This window comes from Tachypleus tridentatus, chromosome 13 (genome assembly GCF_004210375.1).
Source record: "Tachypleus tridentatus isolate NWPU-2018 chromosome 13, ASM421037v1, whole genome shotgun sequence".
NCBI classification, from domain to species: domain Eukaryota; kingdom Metazoa; phylum Arthropoda; class Merostomata; order Xiphosura; family Limulidae; genus Tachypleus; species Tachypleus tridentatus.
The window spans coordinates 52,983,081-53,002,981 of record NC_134837.1 but is presented as its reverse complement, the minus strand read 5'-3'; the positions used below and the strand labels follow the sequence as shown (position 1 = coordinate 53,002,981).

Below are 19,901 nucleotides of genomic sequence, written 5' to 3'. Positions count from 1 at the left end.
ACTGAATAAAATGAGCCAGAGGATCCAAAGTGACATCATAAGAAGTTGACAAAGTAATGAAAGACATTGAAAAAAAAGTAATGAAAGACATTGAAAAAAAAAACTAAATTATATTCAAAACATCCAAGACTGCTCACTAGACTGCAGCCTCAATGTACCCCAGAAAAACAGAATAAAAAAGTCAAAGACAGCTTCAATTGAAAGTGTTGAACAGACTTTGATTTCAGACAGGAGAGAGGAAAGAACCTAATATGCCTCCATGTCAAAAATAGTAATCCAAGAATTCATGCCATTTCTCAGCTTGCCAAACAAAACCTTTATTTTAATAACAAAAATTAACTAGGTAATACAAAGAACAAAGTATCTCCAACAACCATAACACAGAGAAACCCATTTGTAAGCACTTTCCCAACAGAAAGTGATATTATCTGAATGAAATGCTTATATACAGTGAAAGGTCTTAGCACTGCCCCATGTTTTAATTGCAGAACTGAGACCATACAAAGACATTTCCAAGTTCAACACTGAAATTTTCATTAAACAGTATCTATTCACCATTTAGAGAGCATACAAACTTTATCATTAGCTTGTTTTATATAAAAGAAGCTCCTTAACACTCAACACTTATTACAGAAAAACAAGGCTATATGACACAATTTTGACATTTCAAAATAGATCACCATGCAGTTTAATAGCCCCTTTTATATAAAACACATTTAACAAAAGAACAAAAGTTTAAACTATGAATATAAATAGTTTGTAACTTCATGATCAATACAGAAAAAGAGAAAAAACTAAGTTAATGTTTTCATGTTTTTCAACCACTCTTTTGATTATTCTTCAATGATACCTCTTAAGACCATCACATTAACTCTCGCAACACAGGCTCAGTCTATATGACCTACCACATGACCTCTTTGTACTCATTTAAATAAAGTATTTTTAGATTAATACTTCCAACTTTTGGTATACTACATATCTTCACAAAATTTAGCACTATTTCAGTTCATATTACAAGTCTTTAACATACAAAAAAAATTATGTTTTTAGTGAAGTATTTTTAATAAAATAAAGATCTGTCCATGAAAATATTGAGTATTTGTTCTGAACAGTCTGTGTGCAAAGTAATTTTCATGTTAAAATGAAAAATGCTTTTCCTTACCTTAAAAATCTCAGGCTTCCTAAATAAAACTTGATAATTTTCTGTTATTTTTTCTACCTAACTCAAAATGGGTTTGGTCAGTTTAACTGACCTCAGAACTACCAAAAAAAAATCAAAGTACATCAAATTACCCCCTTTTTCTCTATTTAGAATGACTTCGTATTGCAATATAAAACTGCGCTCATTTATCCTAAATAGCTCTAAGTTTGACAATCTGTTTATAATTAAATTTTATTCTTTTATTGCCCTTTGAACCAAGACTAACTGTTGTTCGTGCCATTACACGTTGTCAATCATTTGGGACACATGCAGTTCGCATTACGCTATCAAATTAAATTACCCACCAGCTATTAAAACTAATACAAACACCTCATGGATATCCAGTTTGTTAAACAAACATTATATTATTATTTAATTTTACTTAATCTAATCTTAACTAACCTAAAACTATTCTTATTTTTACAGAAAATTAATATTCTACAGTTCCTGGGCAGAGGTTTATTTCCCAATTGCTTATGCCTAAAGTAAATGAAATAGAACTATTTTTCTCTTCAAACTTTGCTTTTGTGACCTGGGTAATAAAATTTTCAAATATACCCATTTTCCAGAACATTCCAGTTAGATTCAGTGCTGAGTAGCTGACAGAGAATTTTCTCAAACTTTCTAGAATGTTGTAGAACTTGAGAATTTTCAACAACCTTTTAGAATTTTCTAGAACTTTTCATAGTAATATATATACAGGGGCTCACCAAGTATTTTTAGATTAATACTTCCAACTTTTGGTATACTACATATCTTCACAAAATTTAGCACTATTTCAGTTCATATTACAAGTCTTTAACATACAAAAAAAATTATGTTTTTAGTGAAGTATTTTTAATAAAATAAAGATCTGTCCATGAAAATATTGAGTATTTGTTCTGAACAGTCTGTGTGCAAAGTAATTTTCATGTTAAAATGAAAAATGCTTTTCCTTACCTTAAAAATCTCAGGCTTCCTAAATAAAACTTGATAATTTTCTGTTATTTTTTCTACCTAACTCAAAATGGGTTTGGTCAGTTTAACTGACCTCAGAACTACCAAAAAAAAATCAAAGTACATCAAATTACCCCCTTTTTCTCTATTTAGAATGACTTCGTATTGCAATATAAAACTGCGCTCATTTATCCTAAATAGCTCTAAGTTTGACAATCTGTTTATAATTAAATTTTATTCTTTTATTGCCCTTTGAACCAAGACTAACTGTTGTTCGTGCCATTACACGTTGTCAATCATTTGGGACACATGCAGTTCGCATTACGCTATCAAATTAAATTACCCACCAGCTATTAAAACTAATACAAACACCTCATGGATATCCAGTTTGTTAAACAAACATTATATTATTATTTAATTTTACTTAATCTAATCTTAACTAACCTAAAACTATTCTTATTTTTACAGAAAATTAATATTCTACAGTTCCTGGGCAGAGGTTTATTTCCCAATTGCTTATGCCTAAAGTAAATGAAATAGAACTATTTTTCTCTTCAAACTTTGCTTTTGTGACCTGGGTAATAAAATTTTCAAATATACCCATTTTCCAGAACATTCCAGTTAGATTCAGTGCTGAGTAGCTGACAGAGAATTTTCTCAAACTTTCTAGAATGTTGTAGAACTTGAGAATTTTCAACAACCTTTTAGAATTTTCTAGAACTTTTCATAGTAATATATATACAGGGGCTCACCACTTCAGTTTAGTTCTAGCTGCCTAAGTGAATACATAAACCTATCCAATTTTATGAGAGAGAGCATCAAGAAGCTGCAAGCATTCTCCAGACGCATTCTGCTATGTATGTGACCAATATATCAAGATGAGAAAAAAAGTACTCTGTGACAACGTCTGCTAAGATGTGTGAAGCCTAGAAGGCATGCCTGTCGGGGATCAAGACAAACCCTGGGCACCTCATTTTACCTGCAAGCACTGCAAAAAAACTCTAGAAGGTAAGACGGACATTTTTTGTTTGATTGAATAGTAAGATTTCATATTGTGCAAATGTTAGACCTTTTAAAATTTAAATATCTTTTATCTTTTTTTAATTTCCAATAGTACAGAAAAAAATATCACATATAAAATATTTTGCACAAATCTCTTACACATCAGTTTGTGGATGAAATAAATTTATTCTTCATAATAACAATTTTATTTTGCTCTTTTGTAGGATGGTACAGAGGTGAAAAGAGACCATGAAGGTTGCTATTCTAAGAATTTGGCATGAACTCACTGACCACTCAAGCAATTGCTACTTCTGCATAGTGGACCCTTCCAAACATTGGGCTCACAAGAATGCATCTGCTATCATGTATCCAGACCTTCCATCATCCATCGCCCCAATGCCATACTGCCCTGAGCTCCCTTTACCCACTTCACCAGAGAGAAAGCAGCCATCCTCAGAAGAGAGCTGCAAATCAGAAAAAAAGGTAGACTTTGAAGATTCAGATTACAATTTCAGAGGTGCAGGTGGTGAGAGAAACCCATACTACCCAAACCAAAGAGACCTCAAAGACTTGATCAGAAATCTTGGTCTAACAAAGTCAAATGCCAAGCTTTTGACATCTAGACTGAAGAAGTGGGATTTATTAGATGAAAGTGTACAAGTCATAAGTCAGAAGAAGTGTCACCAACATTTTTTAAGCTTCTTCACTCGTCAAGATGAGCTCTGCTTCTGCCACAATGTATCTAGTCTGTGTGAGGCAACTGGAATTGCTTGTAACCTGAACAAGTGGTGCCTCTTCACTGATAGCTCATCCAAAAGACTCAAAGCTGTGCTGCTCCATAATGGTAATAAGTATCTGTCTCTTCCCCTGGCTCATTCAGTGCACCTCAAAGAGGAATACAAGAGCATAAAGACCTTGCTAGAAGCCTTGAAGTATGATGAGTACAGCTGGGAGGTTATTGGAGACATCAAAATGGTGGCATTCCTGATGGGTCTCCAAAGAGGCTTTACCAAGTTTCCCTGTTATCTTTGCCTTTGGAATAGCAGGGACACTGCAACACACTACAACAGGAAGCACTAGCCACAATGGACTGAGTTCTCTGTAGGGAGGCACAATGTTAAGTGTGAGCCAGTAGTGGACCTCCAGCAGGCATTGTTCCCACCACTGCACATATAATTGGGTCTTATAAAACAATTTGTCACAGCTCTTCACAAGGAATCTGCAGCCTTCAAGTACCTTCGAAACTTCTTCCCTAAGCTGTCTGAGGCAAAGGTCAAAGCTGGAGTCTTCGTTGGACCACAAAAAAAAGAAGGAAGATTCTGGAGTGCACAGAATTCTCCAAGAAGCACAGTAGGAAGGAAAAAAAGTTTTGTGGCAGCTTTGTTGCAGTGGTTGGAGTTTCTTGGGCAACCACAAGGCCAAAAATTATGGGGAACTGGTGGAGGCTCATCTTGATAAATTCAAGGAGAACATGGGAGCATACTCAGAGGAGCAAGGTGAGTGCTTCCACCAAGATATACTGGACTTTGAAAGCTGCTACCAAGGAGCATATAACAAAAAAATGATGGGAGAATCTATTTGGGGGTTGATATGTAAGTGATTTACATTACAGTTGCAAATCTTGAAAAACTACTCACTTCTAAACAATTTTGTATAACTTTACTATAAATACATGTAAATCTTGATTCATATGTTGTTTTATTCAGACCTTATGTAAATCAAAATGTGCAAATTTGCCAATGTTTACATATAAAATAGGTTAATTTCTAAATTTCATTATCCAGGTCACAAAAGCAAAGTTTGAAGGGAATAATGGCCATTTTCTGTACTTTTACCACTTAAGCAATTAAGAAATAACATACTACCCAGGAACAAAATCTGTGTTACATAGTGTTATACATAAAAAACAAACATAAAAAACAAAAATAAAATACTTACCACCCAATCTTTTTTTGCTCTAGTTGTCAAAGAGAGTTAACCGTAATTTTTTATACTGCTCGTAGTACTATAATTAATAATTTTTATTTAATTAAATAATGTTCCAAATAATATAAACTGATAACATGCACAAAGTAGGCACCTTTCTTTGCCTCTCAAAAGTTTTCCCACTTTCCAACTCTGCAACAAAAGTCACTGTGAATTCAACCAAACTTGTCATTGACTTTCTCACAGAAATGCTGTTCATACTCTGAGTGAAACTGATATTTATCCTTTCAGAACATAATATTGTATGACATCATGTAACAGATGAAATCCTTGAGTTTATATTGAACATTTAAAAGGTAAATAGGTTTTTCCACCATGAAATTCACATTTGATGAAAATATTTTATCAAAAAATTAATTTTTGTATACAACATACTTTTAACATTTACTAAAAGAATGCCAATATTCATAAGGATATACAAAGTAACTTTAATATTACAGTAATTTTTTAATTATCCAATATGGGCTTAGTGCATTGCACAAACATACCAATGTAATATGTGCACTTTTAGGTTTACTGATGACTAGAGACTGAAACCATCTTAAAAAAATGAAAATTACTAATAAATTGATTAAATAAAACAAACAGAATAAGGAAAATAACCAAGTCTGCAAACTGTTAAAAAGATTGACAGTTAAGGGTACTATTGGCAATTGTTATCAATTCTAAAACTATGCATCAATGTATTGCTACTGGGAAAGTTATAACTAAGGTGTTGATAGCCAATGTATCATCACACTCTTAGTTCTACTTTGCTCTCTTTTTTTAAACACTATGCAAGCATCTATGTGTAAAAATAGCCACTCTCACAGAGTGCAACTAGTAGACACTCCAATTCATACTGTAGCATATTAGTTTCTGTACATCTATAACTGATATATAAAAATTAAAAAACATGTATCTCACAAAATATAAGTATTTTACACAAACATGCTAGATATCTTGAGCACTGTATACTATTTCCATCTTAACTTTTTCAAGAATTATGTTGAGAAAACAAAATATCTAAGTCATCATTTTACCTTCAGAATTTTTACCACACATTTTTCATTATTGGTTATGTTGACAGCTTCAAAAACTTCGCTATACTTCCCCCTGCCCAACTTTCTCACAAGCTGGTAGTCATCCTGATTTCTGAAAAATAAAAAATTACTTTTCAGTCAGTATCTACTTACAGGGTCACACACATCAAGATGCTCCATTTTCTATGGAATCCTGGTATATTTTGTGTATTATGTGTACATCATCATCTTGTGTCATTCATTAATATTGTTAAATCATTTACCTGCTTTACATTAACTAAATAAAAATGCAGCTCATGAGAACAAAGAGAGCAGCACATTTTACAAATCTCCCCAACTTTCCAAATTACAGACAAGCATTTAAGACGTATTTCATTAACATCTGAAAACATCTTTCCCCTCCCATTGATAATGGCATTACTTTTACAAGTAATACAAGTGTTGTGCAAGGCAAAATTATATGTGAAACACTAAGGTAGTGTTTTGTTTTCATTTTAAAGTAAAATAAAAATTCCATTAAGAAAAAACCCATCACATCTGGTAAGTTGGATCTTTACCTAACATTTTGGAATGGTTTATATTTCTAATGGTGGATCAAAATGATGTTTCTGCTGGGTCAACAAAACATTAGAAAAAGTTATTCTAAATTACAATGCATCAATATATTACAAATCCAGTTTATGATTTTGGTGGTTTAGCAATACTCTACATTTCAAGCCCATAACTGATACAGAATAAGTCTATTTTATAAAACATTAATCAGTTAATAATAGTTAACTGAAATTAAATTTTGAGGCACATTCAAATGTATAAGAACATACTACTTCAAGTTCATATAACTTTCAATGAAAAATCTTATAAATTCCTGCTTTTTACTAATTTTCTGAAGGTAATAAATAAATCATTCTAGGTATGTATATTTATTCAGTTTACACAGAAACGATTACCCAACAATGCATTTTTGTCAATAGAAAAAATATTTTGTAATCAAGTTTAGTAACAAACATTTTATTTCATGTAAAACTGTTCATTTCATATACAATTATATACACAGTGTGTGTGTGCAACACCCTACAAGTTTTTATTATTATTATTATTACTAAACAGATTAATTTGTAATACCCTAATGCGTAACTACCATGGAATGACCAAGGTTACTCAAAGTACTGAACAGCATGATGCAAGCTAGTTCATATATTTAGATGTATCAACTCTCATTAAATTAATAAAATACTAATAAACAATTGCACAAATATATATGTTCATGTCAGGATTATAGCTAAAATTTTAAACATGGGCATCTATTTTATGCCCATTATTTAGCCCATTAATGGATTTTTCAATTTCATTTACCCAAGCATAAATGTATACAAGAGAACCACTGAGGGAATTCCAGATAACTTGTACTTGAAACACACTAACATGTTAAAACTTTTATACAAGCACAATTAAAAAGTACAATTCCATACATTAGTATGTAAGGTGAACAAACAAGACAAAAAGTTCAAACTTGATTATGTTTTTCATTTGCAAACTTTTATATAAATAACTAAGGGATTACTGTCTTCAGTAAAATGTAGTGATTAATTAATTATATTTAATTAATATATTATAAACTAAATTTTTAAGGAAAACCCATGCTTTTTGAACTAGTATTTTTCATTTCAGTCTTACTTACCAAGGATTTGGTATAAAAACTGAACTTACCCCCACTCTACAACATGTGATTCGTAATCCCAGTAGTCTTGTGATCGGTGTGAATTCGCTTCAGAATATATCCGAGCTCGACTAGGTAAAGGCATGGTACAAACTATAGAAAGATAAAAACAATGAACAGCAGCTTTTCAGCAGATGGATTACTGTACACAACACTCAAAAATACATTCTGAATGTCACTGTAAAGCAAGTCATGTTAACAAAAAAGAATAATTTTTTCTTTATTTTAAGGGAAAATAAAGATACATATCACAGCCATCACTCTATTTTTTTAAATTTAAAAGGTACACACACAAACATTTATGTATGTATAACACTTTTGAGTCTCAAGTATTATCTATCATATTCAAAGTTTGTGTACACTTCAAAAGATGCAAAATAAAGGGTAATAAAAATACTGTTCCTTTCAGATATTACACTGTTCTTCCTATCAGTCAAACTTCTGTGCCCCAGCCACCATAACATAAATAAACTTATGGATTATAAATTGTAGAATAATTTTTTTTTTACACAAAAGCCTACTTTGCTTTCAGTTTCACTGGTACAAAATCATTGTTTTGGAATAGTCATATAGGTAACAAAAAATCAGTCCTGATTAAAACCTTTCTGGAAAGTCTCCTTTTTCAAAATACATAATTAAACTTTAGAGAATACTTGAGCCTTTAAACAAAGAAAGAAAATTATGTTTTCTTTAAATGTCATAACTTATAAATTTACAATATTTTCATTTTAATTTGATCAGTTTAAGTTACATCTATAAAACAGGCCTAAAGTAAACTTTTGTAAACTGCAAGCTATAACCTGAATATGTTATGACTTATATAACTTGTAAGTTTTACATCGTAATACGCTTATCTTTTGTTTAAACTGCACTGATTCTGATAAAGTATTTACTTTGTAATTAAAATATGTCTCTTTAGTTTGCACACTATCTTGCATATATTAAACTTTCAAAGCTAAACACTGAAGTACTCAACCAGCGTGCTAAGTACAACTAAAAAGTTAACTTACTAAAACAAAATATAGTAACCAAAAATTAACGTTAATAGGCTTCAACTCCCAACTTCACTTCTTTGGTAATTACTAGTACTAACACTAGGACACGAACTTAACTAAGCCTTCTCCGTACATTTCTGGTTAATCTTGTTAAGACTTAACCTACGTACATTCAAGTAAAGACCCAGTGTTATTCTCCCTCAAAAAATGTGTAATATAATCTTACTACATACGTTAATTTTAATATTAAAAATGCTACACACGTGGGTCAGTTAAACATGCAGATTATTGTTAAAACATAAATTGGCCATAAAAAATAACGTTCAGAACTAAGTCGTTTCGGAGAGCCACATCAAGCAGTGATCAAAATGGCTACCAGCAACGAAAGCGTGAGGTAAAAATCTCATTGGTAACTTCCACATTGTTTGTTTTTTTCATGATCTTACAAGTGATGGTGTGATATAAAGGATCCTTAATTGTCAACTATCACAGTATACACATTCAACAACATTATCAGTTTAATATATTAACATTTTCTAAATTTTCGTAATCAATGATACCTTTATATGTTCGAACAGCTTGCATCAATGCAACAAGTTCAAAAATTTCGCATTTAAATTTCGTGTGTACAAGACTTATTTTACTTTTTAAACTAATGTTTTCAGTGGCTTGACTTAAATTTTTATCGAGAAATGTTTTTATCAGGTAACAGGAGGATCAGATTAGTTCGAATACTACAAACTTCAACAATCAATTTTCAGTAAATGAAGGATAATTTACAGAAAATTAACCACAAGACAGTGCAGACGTTATGCGATGACGAAATTTCAATTTAAATGTCACGATCAAAAACGATATGTTTAAATATGTTATGCAGTTATGTCGCAGAAGTTCACGTTACAGCACATGAATTTCTTGTTAATTGTGAGTTTGTGTATGCAGCATGTACTTAACTTTCTGTTGGATTTTGCGCAAAGCTACATGAAGACTGTATGTTTCAACCGTAACTAATTTTGGAAAAGTAAAAAAACACCCTACACCAGTGGCACAACCGTACGTCTGCGAAATTACTACCCCAAAAACCAGTTTTCGACCATGATGGTCAGAGCACAGATAGCCCATAGTGTAACTTTACACTTAATTTCAAACCAAATAAAGACAAGTTAAACCATACGTCTTTAAGAAATACCTCTTTTATTAGATACGTTTTGAATATGCACCCTTCTTCAGGCTTAGCTGTTAAAATTTTAAAAAAAATATGAAGAATATTTAGAATTAACAAAATCATATGCTGTTATTCAGAACTCATGCAGGCCCGGCATGGCCAGGTGGGTTAAGGCGTTCGGCTCGTAATCTGAGGGACGCGGGTTCGAATCCCGGTCGCACCAAACATGCTCGTCCTTTCAGCCGTGGGGACGTTATAATGCTACGGTCAATCCCACTATTCGTTTGTAAAAGAGTAGCCCAAGAGTTGGCGGTGGGTGGTGATGACTAGCTGCCTTCCCTCTGGTCTTACACTGTTAAATTAGGGACGGCTAGCACAGATAGCCCTCGAGTAGCTTTGTACGAAATTGAAAAACAAACAAACAAACAAGAACTTATGCAAAACCAGCCATCGTTAACTGAATTAATCAATTAGCTCTCATCCAGTATCTTATGTATATCTTATGTATATGGTGCATCTCTGCTGTACAGCTCAGAAAGAAAAGGATAAAAAGCTGTTTTGGTACCTTTAATATTGTCATTAACAAACCATCCTATTTCAATATTATCAAGTGATAATCATAGAGTGCAGCACGTACATTGTACCTACAGTATTACACAAAGATCAGAAAATAAGGGTAACAACATCTTTTCAAATACAATCTCACTACTTTTTCCATTCGTAAAACTAGTGATACACTAAGCATTACATTTAGTGAGGGTAGCCATATTAAGCTGTAGTAATTGAGCATATAACATCTGATCTTCTATGCAAGTCATTTGTATTGAAACTCTGCTTGATAGAATAAAAAGTAAGGGCCACAAAATGTTTTCAGCTCCATTGATAATAAGATACACAGACCACTTTAAATTTATATGATCAAATGACAATCATAGAAGTTGGTACGTTCATTCTACTTTACAATACTATACAATATCTCAGACAGCAACGGTTGCACAATCCTTTCAGCTGATTATCAAACTACTTTTAATTATTTCCAGTCGTAAACTGGTGAAGCTATAAGTATTACATCAGCTGGCATCATCCATCCTAGTTTTGTGGTATTAAAGTGTAAATCACGTAATCTGTATTACATTAACTGTACAGAGAATCATTAGCTGACAGCTTAAAAAGGAGAGATTATCACTTCAGTCATCACGGTTTAATCTCAGCCATATCTATTAGGCAGTTGCAAATGGCAGTTTAATGGACAAGAGAACTAAAATCTTGCCTCTAGATCTGTCGCTTATTCATCTAACTTATCCTGAACAGCCAGACAAGTACTCTCAGCTTATGTCAGGATAAGACAGCAGCTTCATCTTTACTCCAACTCGAATATTTCCTTTTTTAATTTTCACTCAACCAGCTCATCAAAGATTCATTAATCGCATGTGACCACACCTGATAAATTTGCATTACTTGCTTGTGCGAGTTCCCTGATTGCCGTAACACAAATATTAATAGCATTAACTTAACAAATCACAGTGTATGGTCCAGTCCAACAGAGTCAAAAGGATTTTGTGCGTTGGTATATACCCAAGCCACTATCAGGGGCCGCAGAACCGGGGGGCTGCAGCTCCCCCCCCCACTTTTGGCTGACAACCGTTTTTTTCAATAGTGCAAAAAAAAAATGAAATGTCGCAGATAGATAATATTTTGATTCTTGGTAAAAATGAAATTTTCATTATTCTGTTGCTTGGTGCTTCCTGCTGGTATCAATATCGTTTGTTTTACCCTATTTAAATTTCTACATGACTACACGAGCGGTGACGTAGGTGCGCGACATAAAAAAAAAAATAATAAACGAGCGAGGCCTACGGCGCGCGTACGGATCTGTACTACATACCGTGCCCTGTATTTGATTGCATATTATGACCGTTATCTTACAGAGATGTAGACACACACTATATCAATCATGTATGTGTTGCATGGGGCTGTGCGCGCGTATTGTTGCGTGACTTCAAATAGAATGTGACGATGTTTTTTTTTTTATTCGTGGACCTTGCGTGCGTGGTGGCGAGCTAACTATCACAACACACACGAATATATGCATTCTAAGAACCGAAACAAAATGTAACACAGTATGCATACACATAACGTACATGTGTGCATGATAAACTGCACAAGAAGTTGGCTCAGACTAATTCTAAAACCTACCAGGCGTCTCATTACGACTCCAAAATTTCCCTCAGATGCCTTGATACAGAATTTAAGCTCAAGATGGATCATGCTTCTACCAGTGAGGATCAGGAGAGTGAGGTACAAAATAAACTTAGATTAATAATTGTCAGGTTGTTCTTGGGCAGTTATGTTATGTATTGTAGCCTTGTAAGTTGTAGGCTATCTATTTACAATTAAGCATTTAATAGGCCTACTGTGCACAACTCTGACACGCGGGATGGTTTTAATCAAGTTTGGACACTCGCAGGGTTGTGGGGTTTTCTAAATTGTTAACTTTTGTTAAATTTGAGCAAATCCAATGAGAATGATGTTCAAGGTAATCCCACTTAATAAAGATCAGTAACCATGTGGGTATGGGTAATTATTTATAATTATTAATTAAAAAATTATTAATAAAAGTTTAGAGTGGCAGCCCTGAATTTGATATTCAAAACATAAATGGAAACATGACCTGTACATGAGACTGGTCTAAATTGTCAATATCCGGTTCCACCCCCCCTCCCTCCCCCAATGTAATTACAATTTTACAGTTAAGATTTCCAGAAAATGCCGAGTCTTTGATAATTAAAGAAACGAGAACATTGTGAATTCCAAGAATATGAACTGCATTCACAAATCTATGTACAGGCATACAGCTTTACGCACAGCGTAGTTTGATGAAGTGAAAACACAACACAAAGTCATTTGATTTGAAACATATTACTGAAATTCCATGTGTTTCGTTTGGCCTTAATCAAGTTCCATGTTTAATAATCAGCCTATGTCCACAGTCCTGTAAAATTTTTGATAACCTGAAACCTAGACCTTATATGTGGAAAACTTGAACATTTTGTGTCTGCTCAGTTAAACATGGTTAATTTTGCCACTGGTAATAGATTCAGTGATTGTATCCACCCATCACATGGTCGGAAGATATTTTGGATTTAGCAGTGTGCAGCTGCCGTATTCGCCACGTGGTCACATTCATGTGTACGTTCTAACTGCGCGGGCGGGGTGGGGAGAGGTACTCTCCTAATGGGTGTATGCCGCTCTGATACTCTAATAGGTTACTTTTTTTTCCCAAGAAAACCATAAACATGGGGTATGATTTGTGCCGGAAAATCCTTGAATATGCCCCAATCCATTTTGACCTAAATATGGGTAAGTTTATCGCTCAAGATGATATTCTTACAGTTCTCGCCCGGAGTTCTCGCACCGAATCTCACCCTTATTGTCGCTCATACTCGAGGTGTACACGTTGCGCACACGCGTGATTTTTAAATTTCAAGTGCAACATTTAAAAATCACGGGTGTGCGCACGGCCCCGATCCCTCGCTGGCCGGTCGGCCGCACGCAGCTAACTAGATAGCTTCGTACGGACCGGCGCGGAATGGGTATGTTATCAGCTAACTAGGTAGCTTCGTACGGACCGGCGCGGAATGGGTATGTTATCAACTAACTAGGTAGCTTCATATGGACCTGGATGGGTACGTTATATGGGGTAATGACTTCCTGCGCATCATGGAGGATCCCACAATGGATGTGAATGTAGAATGTACCCCATAAAAAAAACTCCTTAAAATGGGTCAATTGTTCTTCTTAAAAAAACCCTAATAATGGGTACCTTTTCTGCCAAAAATGATCCAAATGAAAAAATAGGGCGATTTGAATAGGGAAACGTCCTACAATCATTTCTTTTCATATTTCAATAGGTCAGACCAAAACCCCTTCCCAGAAAAAGAAAAATACAGTCATCGATAGAAAAGTTCTGTGGTCCCAAGCTGCCTGTTAAACAAAGGAAATGTGAACAAACTACACAGCAGCAGAGGTTCAGCAAAGCGGGTCGTCAGTAGAAACTGTTGGTCTATCGACAGCTTCAGAAGGCATCCATTCTTCTGTAGGTAGCAAAGCAAGTATGGAAGACAGTTTACAGGCGGAATTGATAATCCCGTCAAAACCAAATCAATCACGAAATTTCCAGTACCCCAAAAGGGAATGCAAGCAATTTAAACGATCATTTCAACCGTCATGGTACGAAGAATTTCCTTGGTTACACTACATAGAGTTTTCAGATACGGTTCTTTGTCACACCTGCTTACTGGCAGAAAAAGAGCAGAAACTCAATGCAAAGTACAAGGAATCGGCTTTCCTTCGAGATGGCTTTTCAAACTGGAAGAAGGCAAGGGAAAAGTTTCGAGATCACCAAATGTCGCAGTGCCATAAAATGGCAGTAGAAAATGTAATAGTTCTTCCCAAAACATGTTTTGACATTGGCGAAATGTTGGACATGACATTGGGAGAAGAGAAGAAAGAATCTAGCAGCAACATGACCAAGATCATCGAGAACTTGCAGTTTTTGGCTAGACAGGGACTGGCTTTGTGAGGACACAGCGATGAAGAATCGAACTTCATACAACTTTATCACCTCAGAGCAAAGGACAATTCTAAAACGATAGAGTGGCTTAATAAAAAACCAACAAGTATGTTACACATGATGTTCAGAACGAAATATTAGAGGTAATGGCATTGCAGGTGTTGCGAGATGTGGCGTCTTGTATCAGAAATGGTCGTTATTTCTCCATCCTTGCCGATGAATGCACTGACGTTGCAAACAAGGAACAGCTTACAATATGTATTCGATGGATTGACGACAATCTGAAACCCCAAGAGGACTTCATCGAATTTTATGAAATCCTCACCATAAAGGAAGATACCATCGTATTGGTCATCAAGGACGCGATAATTCGGATGAACTTGACCCTGACCAACTGTCGGGGCCAGTGCTACGATGCCGGATGTCCTATGGCTGGATCACGAAGAGGTGTTGCTGAACAAATCCTCAAAGATGCTTATAAGGCACACTATACACATTGCCATGGGCATACCTTAAATTTGGCAGTATGTGACGCAACAAAAGGGTCTAAGTTGTTAGCTGATACCCTAGATATCACATACGAAATCTGCAAGCTTATAAAATTTTCACCAAAGCGTCAAGGTCTGCTCGAAAAAATAAAAGCTGACATCAACCTAGAAACAGCAGGTCTAAAGGTGATTTGCTCAACTCGCTGGACAGTTCGCGGCCAAAGCTTCGACCGCATCATTGCCAACTACGAAGCGCTTCTCTTGGAGTGGGACGTTTGTCTGGAAGATTGTCTAGACTCTAAAATGAGGGCACGAATAATAGGTGTCAGATCCCAAATGGAGAAATTTGAGTACTTCTTCGCTCTTCATCTTGGTGTCGCCATGTACTCTTTGACGGACAATTTGTCAAAAACATTGCAGAAGACCTGCATGTCTGCAGCACAGGGGCAACAAAATGCAAAACTGGTAGCAGGCTACGAAGTGCTTCTCTTGGAGTGGGACGTTTGTCTGGAAGATCGTCTAGACTCTGAAATAAGGGCACGAATAATAGGTGTCAGATCCCAAATGGAGAAATTTGAGTACTTCTTCGCTCTTCATCTTGGTGTCGCCATGTACTCTTTAACGGACAATTTGTCAAAAACATTGCAGAAGACCTGCATGTCTGCAGCACAGGGGCAACAAAATGCAAAACTGGTAGCAGGCGTTCTTGATAAAATGAGGAATGATGGTAATTTTGACAAGATATATGAAGAAGTGCACCAAAAGGCAATGGAGCTCAACATTTCCGAACATCAAATGCCAAGACAGAAGAGAGCGCCCAAGTGTTTTGAGGTAGGGACCGGTGAGCCATCGTTCCCGTCGTCTCCCAAGGAATTCTACAGAAGGCAGTACTTTGAGGTTCTTGACCTTGCCATTAACGCAATCAACCGTCGTTTTGATCAGCCTGTCTTCCAGGCGTATCGACATATGGAATATCTCCTCTTGAAATCTCTTCCAGAAGAGGATACTCCTGATGAGCTGAAGTACTTGGCGGACAAATACGGTGATGATCTGGACATCCTTTCTCTCAAGGCACAACTACCTCTCCTCAATGGACTGTTACGCGGTGACTCTGAAGATCGTCACTTTGAATGCTTCAACGACATTTATCTGGCCGTGAAGCAGCTGAAAGAACCTCAAAGATGCCTAATCTCGGAAGTGATAATTCTAGTCAAACTCTTGCTTGTTAACCCATCAACTAATGTTGTAGGAGAAAGGAGCTTCTCGACGGCCAGAAGACTCAAGACATGGCTACGATCAACAATGAACCAATCTCGTTTTAATAGTTTGGCAGTTCTCCACATCCACAAGGAACGCACAGCATCGTTAGGCCTCGTTTCTATTGCCAATGACTTTGTACAAAAGAATGACAGAAGGAAGGTGAAGCTCGGTGTATTCACGGAACACGACTTTGCTGGAGGAAGTTGTTCCCATCATTAGATCACATACGGTAATTTTACTCTTCCTTGGTAAAAGTGATTTGTATTTCTATCCATCGACGTACATCAGTTTATACTTTTGCGATATGATAATGAGGTCAGTAAAATTATGATATCAGTTTTCATATGAAATTTGATATATAAATGTGAATAGGCCAGTAGAGTAACTGTGGCATTATTCATTTATATTTCCATTTTAAAAGATAATTAATATAGCTATGCATTGATGAAGTAACGTGTCATCCATGTATATAATTTTACTGAGATACTAAGGCTAGCTCTATTTCGATTTTTTGTTCAGTCCTAAGTTTGTAAGCAACCTAAATGCATATTCATACTCAGTCCCCTCCCCCCTCCTCGCAAACACAATCTGAAACGTCCCTAGTTCCTTGACAACAAACCTTGCGTCATCGCATCGAAACACATTTTACTTCATTAACTTTAGGTTAGTATCTAGCATCAGAATATCTCAATGAGATTTGTTAAGTCTCTATTTAGAAAATTTCCTTGTAAGGACCTGCTAATGATAGTTGATGTTGCAGAATTCAAAGTAGCAAAGTTAAACACAGTAATTTAAGATTAATTTAAGTCATACCGGAAGGTACAGAAAGAGAAAACCGATTTTTTTTTGATAGTCCCCACTAGAAGAAGAACTGCTAACAGGGTCTCAGAATGGGTTATCAATATGATTAAAATCGAGGAGCTTCAGAGGACTCCGCCCCCTGAACCCCCGCCAGGGGCTTTGCCCTTGGACCCTACCAGGGGCCCTACGGCGGGCCCCTGGACCCCGCCTGTCAGCCCCCCACTCACAAAAACGTTCCGCGGCCCCTGGACTATGGTACGTCAGTTTCTTCATGGTTTTATCATAACACCTCTTCTGTCATATGGCAGCCTTTCCTAGCTGTTGGTGTGTAAACTTGCATGTGCTTGTTAACAAAAGCTTTAAACATTTATATGCAAAAACGGCTCGTTTGGGTTGAGAAAATATTTTACATAGAAGAGCGAACTGAGCCGTTTTTGCATATAAATTTCTCAACAAGTGGGTTTCTCGACATCACTGAAAAGCTTTAAACAATTCACATATTTATGTGGACTTTACAGGGTGTCTATTATAGGTGAAAGACAGTATATTATGTTTATACAGAGCAAGATTTCTCGCCCAAACATTAATATATTTCATTAAAAAAAAAACTATTGATCTATGTTCAGTTGTGTAATATGCTATTGGAATGTAGGGTAAGTGCATTAATCCAAGTTTATTCACTCAGGAATATAAACAAAGTAGGCATACTCTTAAAAGTTTGCAACAATATTTCATCTAATTTATGGGGATGAGAGTCCTAAGTCTGCATTTGTTGTTAGCCACCTGATTCGAGTGGATCTCTTCAGGCGCTGAAGACAAGGTTATTCAATTTTTTGTCATCATATCAGTCACGGATTGTATGGATGTATCGACCAGTTAATAAAATTTGACCTACATTGTGAACTAGTTATTAATCATGATTTTTTTTCTGTCTCTGAGGGTATACCAATGATATCCAGGACTATTCTTTACAAATTGAAACCGATAATTTTGGTGGTTTACTCTATTTAGGTCAACTTCGTGTCTGGGTGGTTCATACTACACTTTGCTAACATCAGAACTGAACATCTTGATTTTAATATGGCCAAAATAATTCGTTTAATAGTGATATAAGTAAACATAATTCCTTGGTGTCAAACAGACGTTTATCCTACAAAATCTGGATTATCTCTAGACTAAAAGTGGTTGATAGCAATTATACAATTTTACCTTCCTGACTTGTAGCTGCTTGTACGAATGCCATAAGTTGTGTACATTCATTCTACTTTCTCAATCTTAGCCAGATGCATTTTACCTTGACGCACAACAATAATAACCTATGGCAAATGTGGGTCCTTAGCTTCTTTGCATGGAGATCCTGAAATATTAATTGTGGCATCTATTCGGTAGTGGAACTGAATATTCACTGTGTTGCTTGTCAGTTGTAGCAGCAATGATTTAAACTTAACTTTCTTACTATGCCCAGAATCTAGACATTCAATGAACAGATAAGTGAGAGATTCATCTGGTAAGACGTTCATCTCATTTCCGTTTTGTGGATCCAAGGAATAATGTATAGTCAAATTATACTCCTGCAGACCTTTTACACAGCATGCCATCATTCCTGCCCCCAGTGACATAGAACCACGAAAAGCCAGGTTTCAGTACCCATTGTGGGCATAGCACAGATATACCATTGTATATATAGCTATACCATTGTATAGCTTTGTGCTTAATTCTAAACAAAGTCTTCATCTCTTCAGATGTTTTAAGAATTTATCAACCACTCAAGAATACTATGATTTACTCAAACAATGCACTTTCTACTATGCAAATATACGAAAGTGTTTTAGAAAGACAACTGCATGCAGTTCTATTTAACTTTTACAGGTCTTTGTTCGAGAGTCATGAATGTACAACTAGCATATGTGATTACAAGTTATCCTCCATCCTTCAGATACTATAACACTGCTTCTATTTCCTTATCGCTGGTATTTATGTTTACAAGGGATTTGCGATCCTTCTGAGATATATCAGCATTGCAGTTTCTATTAAACCATTTCAAGGAATAGAATTATTGCTTGCTTTACTCACTTTATATGAAGCGCATTTACATTATAGTAAAAGCCAATAATGACAAAGCGTTCTTGGAGAAGTTGGCCACAAACCATTAGCAGTATAATTCAAAATGAAGAAAACGGTTGACTTCTTGTTTGGTGTCAATATAAGGCTTATTTTGTACCACTGCTATTTTAACAGAATCAATGTAGATTCTTATTGCATGTACAACATGGTTGAGAAATTACACTTCCATGTGCATGAGCACACATTTTTCAAGTTTTCAGCTGCTGGAATACTCAGCCACATTGTCGACTGTACAGCCAAGTACTAAGGCTCATCAACATATATTAAGTTCTTTTACTATTGCAGTCCCTTGAGTATAAGCTCCATTAATCTCTCGAAAGTAACAGGTATGTTACACAGGTAAAATAGCATTACACAAAACTCTTACAAACAATCTCTAATACTAAAAACAATCTTATATCTGTTCTTGTTATCCATTTTAACTTACCAATATCTATCTGCACAACCTTTCTTGCCTTCAGCCATTCCTGTTAGTTACATGTAATCATATTGGCACACTCTGTTTATAAAGTTAAAATAAACGAATTTGCTTCGGAAATTATAAATTTAACATTTGTTGAACAACTACTATTGCTAGTGAGTTAAACTTCAGGTAACATTTGACTTTAATGCAAAATCGTTTGGTCTTTCT

The 19,901-nt window shown here is 35.3% G+C and overlaps 1 protein-coding gene, 1 long non-coding RNA gene and 1 pseudogene across 9 annotated transcripts in view; 2 read left to right on the top strand and 1 right to left on the bottom strand.

The window, feature by feature from the left end:
- The window catches only part of LOC143236032 (casein kinase II subunit alpha-like), a 45,636-nt gene extending 36,177 nt beyond the window's left edge, over positions 1-9,459 (bottom strand). For 2 of the 8 annotated variants that reach the window (XM_076474259.1, XM_076474262.1), the window contains exons 1-3: positions 8,875-9,284; positions 7,855-7,957; positions 6,148-6,259 (exon numbers count right to left, since the gene is read on the bottom strand). In XM_076474259.1, coding sequence (XP_076330374.1) covers positions 6,148-6,259; positions 7,855-7,949 — 207 coding nt within the window. In that variant the 5' untranslated portion in view covers positions 7,950-7,957; positions 8,875-9,284. Of the gene's footprint in view, positions 1-6,147; positions 6,260-7,854; positions 7,958-8,874; positions 9,285-9,419 lie in introns of those variants that run through there. The other 6 variants (XM_076474256.1, XM_076474257.1, XM_076474260.1 and 3 more) reach the window with 4 other exon arrangements.
- A 2,697-nt stretch (positions 9,460-12,156) lies between these two features.
- On the top strand, positions 12,157-14,076 carry LOC143240350 (uncharacterized). Its single transcript, XR_013021721.1, has 2 exons — positions 12,157-12,322; positions 13,936-14,076. It is a non-coding gene; the product is annotated as an uncharacterized LOC143240350 (long non-coding RNA).
- A 62-nt stretch (positions 14,077-14,138) lies between these two features.
- On the top strand, positions 14,139-16,691 carry LOC143236138 (zinc finger MYM-type protein 1-like; annotated as a pseudogene).
- The last annotated feature ends 3,210 nt before the right edge of the window (positions 16,692-19,901 follow it).